The following is a 24,112-nucleotide window of genomic DNA, read 5'->3' as shown; positions in this document are numbered from 1 at the left end:
TCTGATTGGTGGGTTTAAGCCATCCAATCAGAGTGCTCTGACAGGTAAATGAAGAGACTGACAGGTAAGTCTCTACATTTACCTGTCACAGCACTCTGATTGGTTGGTTTGAAATCCACCAATCAGAGTGCTCTGTGTCATTTTACACAGCATGGGAAGTTCTTTGGAATTTTCCCACGCTGTGTAATTTGACTCATAACTCTCTGATTGGTTACTTAATCCACCAATCAGAGAGTTATGAGTCAAATTACACAGCGTGGGGTGGGGGCCAGGGGGGAGGACATTAGGTCCCTCCCCCTTATTTTACTATAGGGCCCCCACCCACCGCTCAGGGGTGGGGGCTAGGGGGGAGGACATTAGGTTCCCCCCTTATTAATATTTAGGGCCCCCACCCACCGCTCAGGGGTGGGGGCCAGGGGAGAGAACATTAGGTCCCCCCATTATTATAATTTAGGCCCCCCACCCAACGCTCAGGGATGGGGCCAGGGGGGAGGACCTTAGGTCCCCCCCCTTATTCTGATTTAGGGCCCCCACCCACCGCTCAGGGGTGGGGGCCAGGGGGGAGGACATTAGATCCCCCCCCCATTATTTTACATTAGGGCCCCCACCCACCGCTCAGGGGTGGGGGTCCGGGGGGAGGACAATAGGTCCCCCCACCATTATTTAACATTAGGGCCCCCATCCGCCGCTCAGGGGTGGGGGCAATACAGTGAGCTCACTGTTTAATAGACATGCCCCTACTCGCGGTATAGCGAGTAGGGGCATAATTTACTAGTACTAAGTAATCTTTACTTAGTATTAGTAAATTTGGCTAAAAGACCAATTTAGGTCTTTCAGTCTTTTAGTAGATAGTTTCCTAATACCGTGGGAATTAGGGAGTTATCTACTTATTATTCATTCCTGTCATTACATTGACTGGCCAAGTAACTTACATTTTATATGAATGTATGTTACTTGATTGTTGTAAGTGTTGCAAATGCTTACAGCTGAATCCTGGCTATGTTTGTATACTTTTTATTTAAAATTGTATACAATGTAACATTCTTCTTATTTTACTGGGTAAGTATATTAGTACTTAGGCTATACTGTGCTTCGGAACTTCGGCACTTCGGAAATTCGGGACCTCGGCAATTCGGATATTCGGAAGTACCCGAATGTCCGAATTCCTATTTGGACCGAAACGAATTGCACATGTCTATTTAATATGAAAGAGGTGAATTACGCCTGAACAGACATATAGCGCTGTAGCAGAATGGACCTTGCTATCATATTTTATACCAGCTCTGGGCTGTCCGTATCCCCCTTTTCCCCCTCTTCTTGATCCTCATTGTGTGAAAATAACAATAACTGTGCGAGACATACTCCCCTGGCTTTGCAACCTAAGGTTTCCCCCGTTTCACCTGGCCGTTCGTCAAAATCCATTCCCTTAAGTGGTTCCCATGGTTTTATGCATCAACCGAACAAACTACCGAACGGAAGACCACCAGCTATGGAGTGTGGTGCTCATTAACTGCTCATTAGTTCACACCTCCATAAACCCAATCACACAAACGTTCTAAGCGGTCGGCTGGGTGGTCGCCGTTCGTATAGACGAACACGTGTCGGACACAAACAAAGGCAGCGGTGTTTGGTTGTCGAGTGCATGCAACTAAAATCGGACACTTGACCGTGCGAACACCGCTGGGACTTCCACCTCCACCTAAGTTCACCTAGAAGTTCACAAACAAAGCGCTACTCGGTAGAAACAATCTATCGAACCAGATACACACCAATGAAGTTATGCACGAACGGATTTGTTTGTGCAATTTACACATTATTTGACTGAGAAGATATACCGGCCGCACAGCCTAAGTTTTGTTTTGATCACAACTTGTACAACAGCCTCAGTCCTTAAGTGGTTATATTGAAATTGAAAAGAGTACAGCATCTCATTAAACAATGTCAGTACATTATAAAAAGGACTTTCAATGTTTTATTCAACAGTGTAAATTCCAGTGGAGTAACAGCTTCCTTTTCAAAATATGTATGAGCGAGCATGCATGAATCATTTCTTTACTTCAGAAAGCCTAAGGGATTAAAAGAGCTACTCCTGGCAGTGTTGTCTTATTTATAATAAAATATTAAATCAGTGTCTACTGTACCAAGCTGCTGGGACTATTCGCTGAAAAACAGGGCTCTGCTTGGTATCTTTAAACTGTCTCCTCTACAGCCACATTGATAATGCAGAAACTACAGATCCACATTATCAAGTGGCAACCAGCCTTAGTGGTAATGCAAGGAGTGCAGGAGGTGGGTTAGCCCCACTCTCCCAGCCTACTGTTGTGTCCAGGGTGAATAGAATCAGACTAGCAGTGTGCCTGCACAGAAGGTGAGCCATGGGCACCAGGGAGAGCGCTGTTTTTTGTTAATCAATCCAAAAAAACAGTTTGACAAAGAATGTTTGATGGTGCATAGACGTATTGCAAAATTACAACTTTTGGTACTTGTGTGCCCCTTTAAAATGCATTGTTACTTCTTGGCATATACTAAGTAGAGCAGAAATGGAGATTGTCTGAGCCTGTAGTTTTATTGCATTGACCAATGACAGGTAAACTGGTCTTTGACAAATCCTATACCATGTCCTTACAGTATAAAATACTAAAGTTTAAGGAATTGAAAACTAAATTGCGAACTTTAGGGCAAATTTTCAGAACCTGAAAAATTATCTAACTGTGTTATAGTCATAGCTTGCGCTTGTTTAAACTTTACAGACTGGATTCCAATTCACAACAATCAGGCCCACACTTTCCATTGGGGCACTGGAGGTGCAAAACACCCACTTTATCCAACTGACCACCTGGAATCATCATGCTCCTGTCTCTGAAGAAAGGTAAGGGGACAATACTTTTTTTTTTTTTTTTTTTTTAAAACCCCGTTCAAACATTACAGCTGCAACTAGTACTAGGACGATGTGATGGCTGAGGCTGCAACTTCCTCCCAGCTTACCGCGTGGGAGGCAGAAGGCGGAGAGGGCAGAGCCAGACCAAATGAAGGGAGGAAAGGATAACCGGGCAGACTCCCAAAAGCCTAAGCCTGAAATTTGAGCTGTGTGTATGTATGTATGTATGTGTGTATGTCTATATGTATGTATTTTAGTGTGTGTCCATTAATAGGGAACACAGAAATATACATAGGGATTGAGAGCACAGGTAACTTTTTTTCCTTTGGTTGTTACTATATGTATTGGCGCTGATGTTCCCTGTGGTCGTTGCTGCCGTCCAGGAGTGATGGGAGTGAGCGCAGGACTTTTCTCTTTGTATTCACTTTTTGTACCACACAGCTAGGTTACAATGCTGCCGCCCATCCCATATGTTCCCTATTAAGGGTTAATAAGTATTTAGGGGTGTATATAAAAAAAATACCCGTGAAAGGTCAGTGTAGGACCCACCTAGGGGGGTCTGCCTTGACATTGGCAGGCGGGCATTCCCTCCAGTGGCCATTGGAGTACCTAAATGACCTCCATTTGTTTAAATATACATAGGGATTAAGGAGAGCGCGCAGGTAACTTTTTTTTCTTTGGTTGTTACTATATATTGGAGCTGATGTGTACTGTGGTCATTGCTGCCGCCCAGGAGTGATGGGAGTGAGCGCAGGACTTTTCTATTTGTGTATATATATATACACATATACCTGCACCTGAGTATATAAATAATAATTAATTGTAGTTGATGATTTAGTTTGGCTAGCAAAGTTTCATCAGGACCTGATGAAAGTTTGCTAGCCAAACTGAAACATCAACTGCATGATGTAAAAATGTTTTCTCTCTTATTGTGGATTACAAATATAGAAGATAAAAAAAAATATTCCTGGGAGTGTTGGCCCTTTCTCCCCCCCCCCCTCCCCCCCCACTATTATATACATATATATCCACAGGCATGGAGGCAGGCCCTGTGGGTGGACTTGGATGCAGACTCTGTGGGTGGACTTAGAGGTAGGCCCTCGGGGGCCCAGTACTTGAGCTGTGTTAGGGGCCCCAAAATTTCTGATGGCGGCCCTGTTGGTGCTGGAGTATCCCTTTAAAGTGTTAAACCTTCAACTTCTCCATAGTGCCTCATTACTTTTTCCTGTATATTTTTTCAGTCCTGGCTGCTTGGACTGAGCACCCATTTAATAAAAAAAACATTAACACCTCCACCCCCATCATAGTGCCCCAGGTGCTCTTTTACCTTCAAGGGGTAAACCGTTTTATAACGGTTTAACCCTAAACATAGAAGTCTGGCATCCTACACAGCTGCCCCCTCCCTGCCCCTACAGTATCAGGAAGATTTAGCTAGACAGCTGGAGATAGGCTGACAAGATCAGCTGACGCCGCAGTAATGTAGATATTAAAATTAGATTAGGGCTCAGACTTGAGACTGTTTTAAATCGTCAAGTAGCCTTTAAAGGTTTGTGCAATCAATGCCTTAGTTTCTAGTTTAATTTCCTCTAATTTGTATGTGAAATATGCCCGTGTTATTACTTGATTGGCATTACTGCTGCTTGTCAGTTTTATCTATTTAATATGTAACAAACTTAGTAAAAATCTTTGCTGAAAAATAAATCAAACTAGCACAAATTATTCTGTAACTATGCTATTGCTAATAAGGTAAACAGGATATGCAGGATGTGGTTTAACCGAGATGGGTAAAGACATTGCAATCAATCAAATCTCCTATGCTCTCTCATTAGTTATAAGAGCACGTTTCTAATATCCAGTCCTGCAGTACAGATTTTGCATAACACAGGGACTTTGCATGAAAAGCAAGAGCTGATAAAGACAAGATGTCTGACAAATGTGTTATATCAGGATGATTGAACACTTTTTCCATTTGGTGATTGTGTTGCTGGACACGTGATATTAGTGCAACAAAACAACCTGGTTAAAGAAACAAAACAAAACAATGCAATGCAATGATTGTACTTAGAATGCAGTGCAAACAGATTGAGAAAATATTACCTATTGGTTACCAGGTTTAAAATCAAGTACATATTTTCATTGAGTAACACAAAACATATAATCTGTCATTATGCTGAATACATTTAGGCTATTTTTAAAAGCACCTTAACAGAACATCAGCTGTACACCGTGATGGCGGCCCGGCAAATAAGTACTCTCGTGCCCAAAACCTTAGAAATACAAGGGAAAATATGTTCAGTATTTATGACAGAGTTGAACTGGAGATAGGTACCAATGGACATACGTAGCTCTATAATTAGGTAATGTAGGTGGCTGCCTAACTCACCTAACTGGAGACAGGGCCTGGAGTATGGTGGGGCAGCAGAGGGCTGTCCACTATTAGGAGTGGCAACAGGCTGCTGCTTCTCGCACTGCCACAGATTGAGGGAGGGACAGGGTGCACCAGCATAGGTGTCAAATATCAGATAACATTGAAGATGGGCCCCGAGGATTAAGGGATCGCCTACACAAAGCTTGGGCGAAGGCTGTGAACCAGTCAGCTTTTTCCCATTACAATATATCAGGAAGCTACTGAGGGAGTGCCAAAGGATATTATATTTTAAAGCGGCCCCTTCACACCATACTTACCTTTTCCCGATCACTTCCTCTTTCCTGCTCTGTTTCTTTTTTCAGTTTCCAGCTATTTCTAAATAAAAAATAAGAAAAAGTAGGAACTACTTTGCCGTATGTATTTTTCCTACACCTGACTTTCTTTCACAAAGGGGAGCATACGTAAACTCCACTTTTTCTGTCTAGGAGATTTTCCCCATAATGCTCACCTTTGCTCTTTATTCTCATGCTGCCTCCTTTCTCCATTTCCAAACATTCTCACATGTAGACTAGGGCGCTGCCAAAATGACGGAATTTTGTCCAAACTGAAGGACGAATTTCATTTGGAAGAGTGAAATTCCGATCTGGGCTGCATCTTGCAGCCGTTTAGTAGATAACACCTAAACTGAGAGAGAGATTGAGGGAAGAGAGGCCTTTTAGGGCTGAAGGTCCACCATCAGGAAGGTACAGTCCATAATCTGTTAAGGGAACTGGCCACACTTTGGGGTGTACATAGAGCAGTCTAATGCTACATGGTCCAGTTGGGCATCTGTCCACATTGTGGAATCCGGTGATGGCACAGACCTCTTACAAGCCTCTCCACATGCATGGCCCTATTGAGAGGAAGTAATGTCCGTTGTCCGATCTGTTCCTCCCAGTGCGCAGAGGAAGCCACACGGGAAGACAGAAATTGCCCATCACAGCCCTCTGAGTACAGCCTGCAGTCAGTTCCGGATCCCCACCAGACTACAGGGAAAACGACCCTGCAAAAAGTAGGCAAACAGTAGGGTGACTAAAAAAAAATGTAAATTTCAATATTTGTGTTTGTCTCTATCAGTGATTGTGTATGTGTGTCTGTCAGTGTGTATCTGTTAGTGTTTGTGTGTCTGGCAGTGGGTAGGTGTATGCCTATGTGTCTAGCATTGAGAATTACTATGTGAGTATCTTTCTGGCAGTTTATATGTGGATGTATCCCTTGAGTGTGTCTGGAATCCTTTGTGTGTGGGAGTGTGTATCTATATGTCTGGAAGCATGTGTGGGTCGATAGGGAACAGCAATGGTGTTTGTAAGGGGTCATAAGTGTTAGGAAGGCAGATCTGAAGGGTGGACCGAGAGTCCAGGCAGCAGGTGCAGTGATATGCCGACACTCTCGAGAATCAGTGACTCCACATTCACAAAACTGTTTTGGAAAAGGTATAAAGAGGAACAATAGGATGAAGAGCTTACAGCCTAGAGGAGACTTATTATTATATTATTCATAAAGCGCCAGCAAATTCTGTAGCGCTGTACAATGGGATTATTATAAGTTTACATTATCATAGGGTTTTTTTTCACATAGTAACATGTATTTAAGTACTATAGGTGTTTTCTTTTATTTTAGCTGATATATATTGTCATGTATGTTTTTATAGGTTCCATATGTGTATGGAGTATTATTTTTACTAAACTCTAACTTGAATAGAAGGTTATAACATCTTATATCATCCTATGTGTGTCCACAATGCTTCTCTGTGGGAAGTATTGATTGGTCTTTGCAAAGCCCTAACAAAGTAGTTTCTGAAACCAAGTAACTTTAATGGGTACATTGTTAAAATCAAATTACAGAGAATATTACAATTAGAAGTGTAGCTTGTACCAAGCCATTTGATTAAAGGAACACTATAGTCACCTAAATTACTTTAGCTAAATAAAGCAGTTTTAGTGTATAGCTCATTCCCCTGCAATTTCACTGCTCAATTCACTGTCATTTAGGAGTTAAGTCACTTTGTTTCTGTTTATGCAGCCCTAGCCACACCTCCCCTAGCTATGATTGACAGAGCCTGCATGATAAAAAAAAACTGGTTTCACTTTCAAACAGATGTAATTTACCTTAAATAATTGTATTGCAATCTCTAAATTGAACTTTAATCACATACAGGAGGCTCTTACAGGCTCTAGCGAGCTATTAACATAGCAGGGGATAAGAAAATCTTAATTAAACAGAACTTGCAATAAAGAAAGCCTAAATAGGGCTCTCTTTACAGGAAGTGTTTATGGAAGGCTGTGCAAGTGACATGCAGGGAGGTGTGACTAGGGTTCATAAACAAAGGGATTTAACTCCTAAATGGCAGAGGATTGAGCAGTGAGGCTGCAGGGGCATGTTCTATACACCAAAATGGCTTCATTGAGCTAAAGTTGTTCAGGTGACTATAGTGTCCCTTTAACCCCTTAAGGACACATGACATGTGTGACATGTCATGATTCCCTTTTATTCCAGAAGTTTGGTCCTTAAGGGGTTAAAGAAGCAAATCATATCTATATCAGCTTAATGTCTTGGAAAGTAGGTGGCTGTATAAACAGCATTCGGTGATTGATTTGTGTACTCTGTGGCTTGCAGGGCTAAACACATACACAGAACTGTACGTATACATCATCAATAGATTTGGGATGAGATGTCGATGCTGGACTCGGAATGATATATACAATCTATTTACACACACACACATACTTACATATTGATATGTGGTACCAACATCAGTCCATCCTTGCAAGCACGCTGTCTTGGCGTCATACTTGACTCTGGTCTCACCTTTGAGCCTCACATCCAGCATGTTGCCAAATCCTGTAGATTCCATCTTAAAAACATAGCCCGCATCCGCCCCTTTCTTGCACCAGATACTACCAAGGAGCTTGTCCATGCTCTAGTAATTTCCCGCATGGATTATTGTAACCCTCTCCTGATTGGTCTTCCCAATAGCCGTACTGCACCCCTACAGTCCGTAATGAACGCTGCTGCTAGATTGATTTTCCATTCTAGTCGTTTCTCTCACACCTCACCCCTCTGCCAGTCCTTACATTGGCTTCCTGTATGCTATAGGAGTCAATTCAAGGTACTAACTCACACCTATAAAGCACTGAACAACTCTAGCCCCTCTTATATCTCCTCACAGATCCATAGGTATGTCCCTTCTCGGTCTCTCCGCTCTGCCCGTGACCACCTCCTGTCTGTTGTCCGCACTCGTACGGCCAACTCGCGCTTGCAGGACTTCTCGCGGGCGGCTCCCTTCCTATGGAATAACCTGCCTACCGCCATCAGACTCTCCCCTAGTCTTGCATCTTTTAAGAAGTGCCTTAAAACCCATCTCTTTAGGAAAGCTTATGGCCTCCAAGACTAACCCCTACCTCACATACCTGTCTCTTGCCCTCTCCTAAAGGGCAGCCCACCTTATTTGATAGCAAGATCCTGTCCTAATGTGTTTTACACCCCACCTCCTAAAGAATGTAAGCTCGATCGAGCAGGGTCCTCTTCAACCTATTGTTCATGTAAGTTTATTTGTAATTGTCCTATTTATAGTTAAATCCCCTCTCATAATATTGTAAAGCGCTACGGAATCTGTTGGCGCTATATAAATGGCAATAATAATATAAGAAATATGTTCAACCTATTTGATTAATAGAGATACAGAATAATATGTAGTCTATGTGCCGTGAATTACATCAATAAACAGTATCCAGAAAAGTATTTATTAACAAAATGGCACAAGTGTTCATTAATCTTGGTATGTCTGTAAAAATCACAGTCTACCATAAGTCAACTCATGGCTGTTTGCTCACTAAAAAACAGTTTATAGTGAACTGTAAGCTCTTTGGAGCAGGGCCTAATTGTTCTATTTTGTAATTGTCTCATCTATTGTTAAAATGTCCCCCTTTATAATATTGTAAAGCACAGCTGAATATGTTGGTGCTATATAAATGCTGATAATAGTGGAAAGGTACAATTTAGGTTATTTGTTCAAAATCAGCACTTTTTGCCTAAATTTTGCTATTTGGTTTTTAACCTACAATTCAGTGTTCATATATCTCACATAAAAGTGTAGATAAACCACAATAAATATCTATCAGATTTCTAGGCATTCTGCAGTCTTGACATAAATTACACACCCAGTTAAATAAATACCTATCAATAGGTGATGATGTCACCCCTCATGAAATTCCCGAGTTGTCTCATATCCTGTAACAAATATCTCAATGTCCACTAAAACAATGGGGCCCCTCTTTGGTGACTTGAAATGTAGGAATTTGTTTTGAAATTAAGAAAACTATAGTAGAAATAGCTATAGCCTATTAATGTTTAATCTTTTCTTTACTCTCCAACTTAATACCCACAACATATTTTATTAGGATTTTCAGAACATACAGCTTAACGTACAGATGTGAATTATACAAAACCATTGAATTGGAACAAGAATTGTGTCCACCCACCTGATCCTGAAGAAACAGCAGTGCATTGATTAGAAGTATCACTCATCATTTGCTAATTTGTATGTGGCATAAAAGTGGACGCAGAGGAGAAAAAAAAACACATTTCTTACATCAGACTTAAAAAATGGTTAAATTATGGAATAGATTATAAGAATGCAACTATGTTTCTTGGGCTGCCTACGGACATAACATTTGTTGTCTTCACCAATAAAGCAGAAGATAGGGCTACAGATGTAGGACAAACCTACACTGTTGCCAAAAAGTAGGTTACGGAGGTAATGAAGGGCATAAACCCCAGAAACACTAATTGAACAGAATAAGGAGTGGAGTGAGGGATCCACCTACACGTAGATGGGACCCACTCCACTAAGATAACCTCCTGAAGTTAAAATATCATTTAGTGGTATTAACCTTTATTAAAGAGCCAAATATCTTAGCAAACCTTTAAAGATAAATATGCCTAGCATGTTCAATCCATAGGTTTCCAAGTCATGCAACATAACCTCTTTTATAAAAAAAAATGTGTTCACGTAACTGCTGAATGCCCTACCACATGTGAACTCTGTACTACAAATTACTTGTCAACTGCTGTTGGGGCATGACAAGATTATATGTATTATCTTGCACAGCAAAAAAAAAAAAAAGAATAAAAAAAAAAAAAAAGAGCCAAATACAAAAAGAAATATAAATATATAATAAATACAGAAATTGTGTAAACCTACGGTGTATAAATCAAACAAAATAGTGGCACACCTTTCAAAGCTGGGGGCGGGTGGGGAGACTCCATATGCATGTGCAGAGGTTACTCGTATAAACGTGATCTGTATCTTAGATGGGATCAGAATATAAGGTATATACTGACTAGTCAGGCCCAAACATTAAGACATAGTACAAAAAATGGGAACATAAAAATCAAAGGCAGTAGCGAGTGAAGGGCACTAGGAGGTAAATTTATATCAACTCAATAGTGAAGGATACAAGCATAGGTACACATTGTAGATATTTATGCTTTATAGAAAGTAAATAGGAGCAACACTTCTAAGTTGGAAACAACTGAAAAAAAAGTAAGGCAATCAAACTGATTGTAAAACATTAGAAGCCGTGTTATCAGAAAATGTTCCAGACCGCTACACTTATGTTTTGCATTTTTCCCTTTCCTGTTTTAGCTATAATTTAGTGTTATCAAACAATAATAAATTGCTGATAAAAGTCTGTATTCCAACACAGAATAGTTTCACTTTGAGTATGTAAACATACAGGGCTAGAAAATTATTCACATTTTAATTCAAGTTTTTATTGCTGGCAATTCACCGGGGAATTGCACATTTTAGGCCAAAATACTGAAATGTACTAAATAGATAAATCTTAACAATTTTTTTAGCTTATCTAATTTGGCCTTACAATTTGTTTTTGGTCAATTTCAGAGATAAGTGAATAACCCAGTCATCTAAACATACATATTAAGTCTCACAATAATTAAAATGATAGATTTAAGGAAAAATAAAGGAATAGATTGGTGTGGAAGGAGGTGTGGTAGATGGAATAAAATAAGGGAAGAATCACAAGCCATTCTACAAAGAACTCAATTATGGGTGTGATAAATGTACAGCGATACAACAAAACTAGAAAAAGCTCAACAGCCAGGCTATGAGAAGGCTGGAAATACAGCTGTGTCCATATATTGATAGTGCTTATCTCATCAGAAAATGATTATGTTTTCCACTAAACCATGCTTGCCAACCATAGACTTAAAGGGTCACTCCACTGCCAAATACAAGAGAAATTAAAAACTTAGTAGATATAATCCAAATTAAAAGAGTATGCACTCTTTACACATAAGGCACTTCAGCATGTGATTTAGGGGTCAGGAGTGTCCCTTTAAATAGAGTATGAACTCTTTTATGACATTTGGGAAATATTTAAAGGGTTACTCCAAACTTTTTTCTTTTAAATACTTTTTCTTTCTTATTTAAATACTTTTTTTTTTTTTTTTTTACTCCCTCTACAAACCTGCAAAAGAAGTTTTAACCGTACCTATAATCGCTGGATTCCATGCCCTTTTGCACCATATTGAAGGCTTAAAGTGCATGCAAGTGTTAATATGCAAAAGTGATAAAGGAATTATCAGTTTGTCCACAGGAATTAAAACAACAACATATTCTGCAGCAGTACACAATGGTTAAACAAGACATACAAATGCAGTTGGACCTCGGTTTACAAACGCCTCGGTTAACATAATTTTCGGTTTACAAATGAAAATCCATTGAAAATAATGTCTCGGTTTACAATTTATTTTTGCAATACAAAGCAAATTTACCCAGGATGCATTGCACCTGGGAGGTTTATAGCGCTGCCTCCTGTATGCTGGAGCATGTGGGTAGCACCTGGCATCGAGGGTGGAGGTGATGGAGCGGCTTTTGCATTGAGTTTTGGAGCAATACTGGAAATTGTTTGGGTGTATTGCTTTGGTGCATTTCTCAAGCTGTGGAAAGGTAGGGAGTTGAACTTTGTCGTTTGCATGCCTTTTATTGTGTATTCTGCATTGTGGGTGGGTTTCCATGCCAGCTCAATTTGACTTTTTTCTGACCTCCAGAACGGATTAATTGGTTTTCAATGCATTCCTATGGGAAACCGCGTTTCGGTTTACAAATGTTTCGCAATAAGAAACGTCCCGGAGAACGCATTAAATTCGTAAACCAAGGTAACACTGTAAATCTAACCAAACATATTGACTTCCATGAACAGGACTGCTAAGAGCTCTGTTTAATATCTCTTACACTCTAAATGATAAATACATTACTTGTATTATTGCATCAAGAGTCTGGATCTTTCAGGTGTACTGTTGGAATTATTGAATGGAGAACTCTTGAGAATGGCTGCAACTTTTGAGGGACAACATATTACTCAACAGGCAGAGGGGAGTGGAATTTAACTCTAATCACAAACTTAAAGGGACACTGCGCATCAATACAACTTTAATGCATTTGACCTCGTTAATGCTGTATGCTCAAATCGTTATCGTTTTTGCATAAACTAAATGTTTTGCAGAATACTGCACCATAGGCCTGCGTCTTTAGCCATGCCCCCTCACTCCAGAAAAAGACTTCCTAAAAGTACTGTATGCACACAGTTCAGTCACTGACAGTACTGAATAATCTGAACTGCAAAACAACCTACATTAGAAGGAGAGGACACTCAGGGAAACATATAGTAAGGATATTGTTACCGGTAGCCAGGTTCTGAATTAAAGGGAACCTTGTCAGGCTGTTACTTTACCCTTCACAATATACTTACAGAGGTCAGTGTTACGCTTCTACTGTTACGGACGTGCTTCTAGAGGCAGATTAACCTTGCAATCAAAACATTAGTGTTGCTGAAGAACGGCAATGTTTTCAGCTGCAGGGTGAAAATGGCACATGCCACTCAGATCACTTCATTAACATGAAGTGGTCTGGGAACCTATAGTGTTCCTCTAACGATTACACCCCACCATGCCACTTACCTTTATTTTAGATTACCTATTATTCCTTGTACTGGATCTCAATATCCAGGTTTGTCCTCCCGTCTATGATGTTGTCAGTTAGACCTTCTGTGGTATTCTTTTCACTAATGGATTGCGTGTAAATTAGATGAATTAGCAAAAATTTAGCTTAAAGCTCCACCCATTGCCAAAGAACACACTCTTACAATAAAAAGTACTCCTTACTTGTTCTTAGGTATAACTAAAAAAACAAGGCTAAATGGGAGAACAAAAATTGATTATTTAAAAACAAATCCCACAATGATCAGGACTAGATAAGATCTGCCATAAATTAATTAATACAATTTAATTAATAGGAAAAGGGAATAAAGTGGTTAGAGTTGGAGAAATAATGCTACTTGGATCTTGAACAATCCCATGTCATGGTCTGTACTAAATGTATTTGTATGTACAGCGATACTGCAATATTTACAAAGGAAGCAGTTTGCAAGTTTTCCTTGATTTCCCAGCGACATTTTTTAAGCCTTTTTATTTGCAGCATCATCACCTTTGGGGGTCTCTGCAAAATCTGCATAGTCCCTAGATAGCGACAGTGCAGCTTTAAAACAAATGAAGCATGAAAAAACTTTGGAGTAGCCTTTAACACATTCCCTTTGAAAATGTAGTAAAAGGGACACTCCAGACCCCTAAGGCTTGCTGAAAAGCTGTATGTGTGAAGAGTGGGTCCTCTTTTTTTCAAAAATATTACATCCCTGTGGCTGACAATCAACAGGTACTGTTACTTCCTGGTAGTTTAGCTTTGTGGAGTTAAAGGGAATCTCCAGTGACAGGAAAACAATCCATTTTCCTGGCATTGCAGGTTCCCTCTCCCTTCCACCCCCCAATCCCCGGTTACTGAAGGGGTGAAAACCCCTTCAGTCACTTACCTGAGGCAGCGACGATGTCCCTCGTCGCTGTCTCCTCCACCGCGCCGCTCCTCCTACTGACTCCGTCGGCCGGTGGGCGAGACTGATCCCGCCCACCGGCCGGGGAGACCTAATGCGCATGCGCGGCAATGCCGCGCATGCGCATTAGCGCTCCCCATAGGAAAGCATTGAAAAATATTTTCAATGCTTTCCTATGGGGAAATGAGCGACGCTGGAGGTCCTCACACAGCGTGAGGACATCCAGCGATGCTCTAGCACAGATAATCTGTGCTATAATCCAGGAAGTTCGCTCTAGTGGCTGTCTAGTAGACAGCCACTAGAGGTGGAGTTAACCCTGCAAGGTAATTATTGCAGTTTATAGAAAACTGCAATAATTACACTTGCAGGGTTAGGAGTAGTGGGAGTTGGCACCCAGACCACTCCAATGGGCAGAAGTGGTCTGGGTGCCTGGAGTGTCCCTTTAAATTCAAGAGGCAGCAATTGCTCAAAGCACCTGCCTTGCAAAGACTTCTCCTTCAGCTGCATTGGAATGCCTCTTATTGGACAGTCACAGAAAGTTTTGGTGTGGTTAAAAGGGGAGGGTTTGCAAAGACAGAAGATAAGAGATCTGCAGGTTTTGCAAGCTGTTTTTATATAGTCCCCAATGGAAAAATGAATTATTATACACATACAAGTTTCATTTGAGGTATGTCTACTAAACAGTTATTTTTATTTATTTTGTATTTGAGCAGTGGAGTGTGCCTTTTACTATTTATAATTCTCAATGAGAATACTTTTCTCCTCCTCCTGGATTGGAGGAGGAAAACAAATGAAAACTGAACAAAAAAACCCCAAAAAAAAAAAACAAACTCGGCTAAAAGTAACATTTACGTTATTATGAATTAATTTCATGACTAAATCATTCAAATTAATGTTTTTAATGCATAATAAATCTTGTGTAACCAAGAAAAAATATTTGCAACCTAGAGTGTTTCTTTAAAAAATATTGTGATGGATAAATGAATTAAACAAAAACTTGAAAGTTCATAACAGTAGTAGTGAAACAAAGATATGCAAATGCATTTACAGTTATACACGCACAAATTGACCCTGGTGATATCTCACATAGCAAGGTTAAAATATAACTTGATTTACATGTATCTGTAACTTTATCTAATCCCTTACTGTAAAATGGTTTTTATAATACAAATACATTTGTAAAATATTTTCTGCAGACAAAACAAATACTGAAACTATCAGATTGTTAAATGAAAAGTGTTCACATTTGTCAAATTAATTTAAGCAGCAAAACAAAATAAAATAAGACAATGTCTCATAGGTCTAAAACAACCTTTCTAGTTTGGTTACATACTGTATAAATAACTTAAACAGTGGCTTTACTGGAAGAGCTCTTCAGCCTTCTATACAACTTGGATTGAAAAATGCTCTTGTCATTTAGCTGATGGGAAATATATACAGTTCAAGCCTTGTTTAATGGACACTAAAGGCACCAGACCACTTTATCTTATTGAATTGGTCAAATGTCCCTATCATTCTAGCCCTGTAGCTGCAAACATTACAGTTTCAAAGAAGCCTTGAGGCTGTTTGGAGGCATTCCAGAACTTTCACGTGGTTTGACTCTGTAAAATGACGCTGGATGTCCTCATAATTTCATACGTCCAGTGCCTTCTAAGTCCCCATATGAAAGCATTTACTCAGTGCTTTCCTATGGGAAAGGCCTAATGTGTGCCATGAGCATTAGGTCCCCCCATCAGTTGATGTCAGAGGTGGAGGAGCAGAGCCAGCACTGAGGGACCTTGGAGATGGAATCAGGTAAGTGTAAGAATGTTATTTAACCCTTTATTTGGCGCCGAGGAGGCGGGGGGTCGCAGAAGGACACTATAGTGTTAGGAATACAGTTTTTTAGTACAAGGCTCTGGTATCTCAAAATAACAGAATGCCATATTCTATACTGCAATCTACTGATCTGACCCCCGTGGAGTAAGGGATGTCCATGACAGTTTACATGCTTGTGCTCCATTTACGCATCACAGGACATGTAGTTCACAAGCATGTGAGCTTCCGACAGTAATTCAAATCAGTGGAATGCTGTAGAGTTTATGACATAACAAATAAAGAACATGGTTTCGAAAGAGTCCAACACAGTGTTTAAAACAGTCCTGAAACAAATGGGTATACAGTGAGTTGTGGTAAGTTGAGAACAAACTTACAAAACCCCAGAGTTGGTAGGAAAAAAAACCCTATTAACCCAGATGAATTGAAGATTTTTCTCATCTATTTTAGTCTGCAATCTTCAAGATGATTGTAAACTCATGCTTTTGTGAATAGACTCCAATATGACTTTAATTAGCAGGCAATAACTACCTGCTTGAGGCACTGCATAGAAGCTGGTATTGCAAGGATACGCATTAGAAATTACTTAATTAGTAAACAACTTTGGTTTGCAAAAACCCTTTGCCCTAGGCTTCCTTCATGGCTGTTATTTGTCAGGAGAACAGATGCAAAATTGACAGCATAATGATTTTCTTGATTTTGCCATTCTTGTTTCGTCTCCTGGCAGAAGAGTCTTCTCTAGCAGACTCCAGTATCGAGTGCGCAAAGATGTTTTTGATCATACAGTTATGCCTTAGGCCTCACATTACCAGTCAGGGAAGTTTTCATTTCAAGGTTCATTGTGATTTCTGGTTGTTAGATGTCCCTGTATTGTGAAGCATGCTGCTTGTGCCAGACAGTGCTATTAGGGTAGGCTGCAGAAGCTGTCTATTGACAAGGGACTCACGGCTGTGAAGAATGGTGCTACCCTCATCAATAACAGAGGGGACCCTGCCCAGGCTCTCTACTGCTCCCATCACATGGTTTCCAGATGTCTTTTCTCCTGCCTCTGCTTTTGCTAGGATAACGGTTTTCTGAGGGGCTTGCAGAACGGGACCAATTTTCGACAACACTACTGTGCAAGTCGGATTTGGTGTGTTTGTCAGAGATGGAGTGGTGAAAGTCACAGCTCCAGGAGGAACACCAGAGGATCCTTGAAGGGTCATTGGTTTCAGCGGTAGAGAAGCCAGGTCACTGCCCACAGACTTTGTCAGCGCGGAGAGCTTGGCATCAGACATGACGTACAGAGTCTTAGGGGGACTAGTAGTCACTGTGCAAAATAAAGCATAAAAATGTGGACTGTTAATGCAGGAAAGGAAACATCCATCTTTTATAAACAATGAATTGTATTACCGCTCTGTGCTACAGGATTTTCAAGAGCTCCATCTCCTCCTGCATATTCCTTCCTAAGGAAAGTGTGTAGGAGTGATGTTCTTTTCGCTCATTAAAGATATGCCTCTCCCTACAGTTGTTGGTTAACCACCAACATGCATTTTAAGCATCTACAGCTATTGATGAATACTATCCTACATACCTCGGACAACATAAACAGTATTCTAGGTTTAAAGGTAATTTAAATCAGTAACTGACAATTTCTGGTAGTTAGGACATACATGATGTACAGCCAACCAAATGGAAAATGCAGTCCAGCTGAAGTCATAATGGTAAAGAAGCACAATCCCTAACATATAACCTAAAGTGTAACTGCATGAACATTGCCATGCACGAACACTGGAGGGTTTGCATTGAGGTATTTAGTCATACATGGCAAAAAGTCAATGTACAATGTAAGTTCTCTGGTAAATGGACATTCCCAAGAGATATAGTGCAAAGGAGACTATGGGGGCCAGTTTTTATCATTTATTTTTTTACACATGAGCTTTTCAAAAAAATTACAAATAAAAAACAGGAAAAAAAACAAAACAACAACCGCCCCTTCCCCCACACACAGACATAGGTTGCTGGTATCCTTAGCTCGCCCCTTTGCATGACCCATAAAGTTAAGTATTTTTCTCATATTATTTTCCAAAAATATTTGCACTGAATCACTCTTGTCAGCACCACAAAGTGACATAGGTGAAGCACTTCCCCTTTCCCAGCTATACACATACTCACCTACTGAGAGGGTATCCTTCAAAATGCTTTATGAATGAAACTGTAGATGTGATTGTTCTTTATAAAACTCTTTGAATGATAATCTCAGAGTAGGTGTACCCTAGCTGCAGGCACACTTCATACAAGTAGCTGACATACTTCTACAGTGTCAGAAAGTGAGCTAACATTCCTAATTGTACAAGTACATTTAATAAATATGTATCTAATATCAAAGTAAAACCACATAGCATCTTTTCAGATGAAGTTTTGCACCATTTATATTTCATATGACTCACAATAATTCTTGATTGTAATCATGTGACACAGAGAGAGTGCATTAAGTGACTGAAAGGCTTTAGTGCCACAACAGCAGCAAAATATCTTAAACAAATTGGATCTATAAAACATATCAATAAATGTTAAAGGGACACTCCACTTCCAATAATACAAAAATATAGCGTATATATATGAAAGGGTATATCTAAAACCAGCCTGCAAACGCTGCAGATCTCTCGTCTGCAGATTTTGCAAGCCATCCCCTTTCCCCCCACCACAGACTTTCAGGCTCTGCCAGGCAAATGACCACAAGTTACATGTTAATAATTCCATCAAAACTAAAAGAAAAGCTAAATGACCTTTCCACAATTCATATCACTCATTTGTATTGTCTTATAAGATGTCTCCCAATACAATAAGTATAATCTCCATTATTGTAACCCAGTTTAATAGTAAGAGTGGTGTGTATTGAACTTTCCTAAACTCCGTATTAATTACCTTTACTTTCCTACTCAGAGATATTTCTCTCCTTTCAATTTAGAACCGTCCCGACTGTAAGGTCATTCACCACTAGCAGAGGTCTGTGTGTGCGATATATCACAAATTTAGACAATAACATCAAAGATGAAAGATATTAAAAGTGGGCCAGATAGAACTAAAAGATTTAAACAGAATTACTGTTTTTCTTCAAATCCTAATTCTAAGAAAAAGCATATTCATGTAAACATGCCTTCTTGACAAGACTAAAAAAAGACTAATTTAAAAATAAAATAAAGCTATTGATTGGCTCATTTGTGTTGTGATAATCACTGACCAGATAATGCACCTTTTAAGAGCAAACTAATTGTAGGTACTTGCCTGCTGTAAAATGGACACTTGCTGGAACAATAAAACAAAAACTGGCCAAACCCATTTTAATTTAGGAATCTGATTTGATTGCTAATTTAAACGCCCATGTGCAAGAAAGCTCCAGGGTGTTCTGGATATGGTTTTATGCATTTATAGAGTATTATGACCCCACCCTACTTGTATTTCTTGCTGGGTGTAAATAGTTGACCAAGTAAAAAAAAACAAAAAAAAAAAAAACAGAAGCTTGTGTATATTCCTCTATGTGTTAAAACAGGGAGTTTATATAGGGAGTAAACACCTTCACAACATGTTTGCATGTGCGTCTGTCTTCCTACAGGTAACCATACTTCATTGCAATGTTTGCTTTCAATCCTTTGCAGATATTGACAGAAGTGGCTTGGACGAGGACGAATCTGTCCTTTTCTCTTTTATTCAAAAACTTGAGAATACAGCTCATATTTTGTCCTTTGAGAGAAATTCTGCCCTCCATATATTTTGAAGTACAACTCGGAGAATTATCTGCAGTTGTTATAATGATCTGAAAGGGTTTAGATAGACAGACATCCCAGGTCTAGGGAAAGTGCAGGCTTATAGAATATTATTAAATCCAAAAATGTCAGTAATGTGTCCAGATTTTTAGAAAATAAATATAATAAAAATAAAATCTCAGGTTAATCATAAATTAATTCTTGGCATACATGGCTATTCAGATACACAACATCTATGCCCCCCAATAAAGGATTGACAGAGAGGCAAGGAGCAAGCAAATAGTCTTCCCAGCAGTTCCCCTGCCAGAGGATTGTGCAATGAAGCTAGTTTGTCAGCTGCTTTGTGAAGTATTACTGTGCTTCTAAAGCATGGCCAGTCCGGTAGGAAAGAACAGATGTGGATGTTACATCAGTGATGATTGTAACAGCATGGAAAAGAAGCAAGCATTAAACTCCTAATACAATAGGATACATAACTTATCTTGGTAAGTTATATAATTATCGCTTAAAGCAACTCTGTCAGCAGGCTAAAAACTATGGAACGTCAATGAAATACAAAGACAGAATGTCATTGAAGGGACAACTTTGTCTTGTGGTAAAGCCTCAACTTGACAAAATTTGACAAAGGGCAGAACCAGTCTTGTCAATTCCCACAGTCATTGTGGAATTCTCACAGATCAAGACTGGAACCTCCACAGATATTGGTGTTGTACTTGGGTGCATATGTAGTACAACACTTACATGGCTCCTGGCAGATGACATGCCAAGAGCAGTGCCTGCAGGGGACAGTTTCAGTTAAGGATATCTACCTTCTGCCACACCCATTAGCCACAGCATCAAAGCAGAGACAACACCTCTGAGGATTTTTGCAAAATATACAAAAACCCTCAAAGGTGACAGAGCCACTTTAACCCCTTAAGGACACATGACATGTGTGACATGTCATGATTCCCTTTTATTCCAGAAGTTTGGTCCTTACGGGGTTAATTAGATGTTATCATTTAAAATAACCCTGTCATGAAAGGTTACCTTATCATTCCTTACAGTATTCATTTGTATAATAAGCTGTAATGCAGAGAGAATCTCCCTTCGTCCTTACTATTTTTTTTTTTAAATCATTTACAGCACAGTAGACTAATCAATTTCCCTTATTAGGGTAACATGTCTATTACTCCATGTCAGCTGTCATTGTTTTATTTTTGGTCCAGCTTTCTACATATAGGAGTTTTAGTCCACCGACAACAAAAGGACAACATTTTGTCCAAGGACGGTGCATTGGATGGTTTATCTTACCTGCTGGAGGGGTCATTGCCCGCACTATAGACAAGGATTTGTCATTGGCTGTTCTGTCATTGGTCGCAGACGCCTTGCACTGTTCTGTCACAGATGGGGGCAGAAGTTTGCTAGCGGAGACAGTGCAGCTGGAAGAAGAGTCAATGGCCTGCAGTGTTACAGCAGATATAACAATGTCAGAGCCCAGCGCATAAAACTTGCTGCATCATACATCATTGCATCATACACAGCTAGTTTTCTGGCCACAGGTCGATTCAAAAACCACTAAGCAACACAATAAAGGCAAAGCAGGACTGGAAACTTTTTAACAACTTCTTTCAAAAACAAAAGGAAAGTCAACAATTACCACATTACAAGGCATATATTCTAAAATATCATGGGCTCATTTAAAAGGACACTGCCGTGCACAAATTATGTGGATGACAAGGTCCTCTTCAGATAGATATACCAAAGTAACATACACATTGACTTGAAGAAATAGCCATCATAGCTATTTTACTGATTAAAATATATTGTGTAAAAATTGTAGAGCTGCCTCCTTCAAGTTGGTTTCTGCAAAGGATGCTGCTGCATTGCACTCTAGGATGGCTAAGCCTAAAAAAATAACATTACTTCACGTCCCAGCTCCCTTTCTATTCTTGATGTTTAATGAAATAGAACACCCAGTCTCTTCATTTTTCCAATTTCAAAATTTTGGAAAATGCAATAATTAAATTTTATTGAAATCTGGGATCATGAATAAAATTGATGATTTCAGCCAATCCAATGCGTTCCCATCTGATTGAAATGCCTGATTGGACTGACCTGGATGCCTATAGTGTTTCTTTAATACCGCTAAGTGGAAACAACAGGATTTTCCCACCATCAATGAGCGGTACAATGTCATTGAAAGTTTCTTACTGTAGATACTACTAACCAGCTAGTAAGTTAAAAATGTCTCATGTATAAAAAGGTTCAAGAGATCAGAATTATGTAGTAAAATTAAAACGTAAATGTTTTGGAATGGACCTTGTTGTTACACGTTGTATCTGAAAACTGACAGCAATGTAACAACAACAACAAAAAAAGGTTATTCAGAAGTTATTTTCTATAGTTAATGTGACACTCTGAGCACCAACACAACTTTAATGCATTCAATCAGTTTTGACCTTAAGCCCTATATTTTCGCAATTATAAATCTTTGCAGTTTTTGGAAAAGAAGAAAAAAATGTTTATGGTACGCTGTGCCATACGTCTGCCTCCTTAGCCACAACCCACATTCCAGTAAAAGTAATTGACTGTACTGTGAGAGCTGGAAGCCCAGCAGCCTGCAATGTAAGCAAATAACACCCAGGTACACACATAGTAAGCATATCACAATATGCCTATCTGTGACTCTTCAAACTTTTGTTTTGGAATAAATTTAACGGGATATGCTAAACACCATAACCATTACTTTTCAATATAGTCGTTTTGGTGCATTGTAGCTTTGCATAAACAATGTAAAACCATTGTTGTTTCTGAGAATGTCAAAGTCTACATTTGTAGGGTAAACAGACATTTTCTACTCACCATAAATGTATTTTTTCCATAGGATTAGCATAATTACCTAGATTATTACAGATTTTCCTCCTTCTCCTTTAAAGGACAGCCAGCATTTTACCCCAAAAATTTTAATTGAGAGGTTAGGCAAACCTCTACTCTACCCCTTATAGGTATTAAAGGACCACTATAGTGCCAGGAAAACAAACTTGTTTTCCTGGTACTATAGTGCCCTGAGGGTGCCCCCAACCTCAGGGTCCCACTCCAGTGGCACTGAAGGGGGAGGAAGGGGTTAACCCCTTACTTTTTTTCCAGGGTCAGGCTCCATCGGCGCTGGGACTCTCCTCCCTCTTCTGACATCCCTGGCTGAATACGCATGCGTGGCAAGAGCCCCGCGCGCGCATTCAGCCAGTCCATAGGAAAGCATTCACAATGCTTTCCTATGGACGCTGGCGTCTTCTCACTGTGAAAATCACAGTGAGAAGAACCTCTCAATGAAACAGCCCCTAGAGGCTGGATTAAACCTATTGTAAACATAGCAGTTTCTCTGTTTCTCTGAAACTGCTATGTTTACAGCAGAAAGGGTTAAACCTAGCTGGACCTGGCACCCAGACCACTTCATTAAGCAGAAGTGGTCTGGGTGCCTATAGTGGTCCTTTAAAGAGGGTGTGCCTCACTAAAGCCCAGCAAAATTCAAGACACAACATACTGCAAAATACCTTAATATACAAAGAGAGGGAAATGTGTATTGCCGATAATCCAATGGAAAAATAAATTTATGGGAAGTAAAAATATAATAAGGCAATTATGTCTAACAGATAGTGCATAGTGAATGTATGCAGAGATGACTAATTGGCAGCTTTACAGATTTGCTCTGTTAACGCTGAAGCATGAAGTAGAAATAGCTCTAGTACAATGTGCTTGAATGGAAAAGGGAGGAGTTTCCCCAAGCACAAATAGGCTGTTCTGATAGCACCAACTGGCCAATGTTCTGATTTATGGAATTAAGATGTATGTTTTAAATACATTTCCAGAGTGCTTTTCACATCTAGAAGATTTTGGTTTTCCTCTTGAGGATTAGAATATTTGTTACAAATTGTAGGCAGATTGATTAAAGAAGAAACTTTAAGTCTGAAATTAAGGCAAAAGACATAACAAAACTTTGACCGTATGGAATAAGGAGAAAACGCTCCTAAAGCCTGAAGTGCTCCCAACTGCTTTGCAGATGTATGGCCATCAAAAAAATTGCTTTGAATGTAAAAATCTGGAGAGAAACCAGCTGAATAGGTTAAAATGGGCTTGGCATAAGTGATGAGAAGACCAAGTTCAATTCCCACGGTGGAGTAATGTTGGAAATAGCTCTAACAGATCTTATGATCAGAGAATGAGACACCAAATTTCTAACCATCATAAAGCGAATACCTGAGATTTGGACTTTAATTGAGGCTGATTTGCCTTTGGACAAACCTTCTTGAAGAAACCTTAAAATATTTGAAATAGAGGCATGCAAAGGATTAATACTAGAAAAATTGCACCAATAAAATAA

At 39.6% G+C, this 24,112-nt stretch overlaps 1 protein-coding gene across 5 annotated transcripts in view; it reads right to left on the bottom strand.

Moving 5' to 3' along the window:
• Positions 1-15,074: 15,074 nt before the first annotated feature.
• KANSL3 (KAT8 regulatory NSL complex subunit 3) overlaps positions 15,075-24,112 on the bottom strand; it is a 61,828-nt gene continuing 52,790 nt past the window's right edge. For 3 of the 5 annotated variants that reach the window (XM_063448606.1, XM_063448605.1, XM_063448607.1), the window contains exons 22-23: positions 21,046-21,193; positions 15,075-17,315 (exon numbers count right to left, since the gene is read on the bottom strand). In XM_063448606.1, the coding sequence (XP_063304676.1) occupies positions 16,843-17,315; positions 21,046-21,193 (621 nt within the window). In that variant the 3' untranslated portion in view covers positions 15,075-16,842. Of the gene's footprint in view, positions 17,316-18,943; positions 18,997-21,045; positions 21,194-24,112 lie in introns of those variants that run through there. The other 2 variants (XM_063448608.1, XM_063448609.1) reach the window with 2 other exon arrangements.

The sequence above is a fragment of the Pelobates fuscus genome, chromosome 3 (assembly GCF_036172605.1).
Source record: "Pelobates fuscus isolate aPelFus1 chromosome 3, aPelFus1.pri, whole genome shotgun sequence".
Classification (NCBI taxonomy): domain Eukaryota; kingdom Metazoa; phylum Chordata; class Amphibia; order Anura; family Pelobatidae; genus Pelobates; species Pelobates fuscus.
This window is presented reverse-complemented; position numbering and strand designations above follow the sequence as displayed.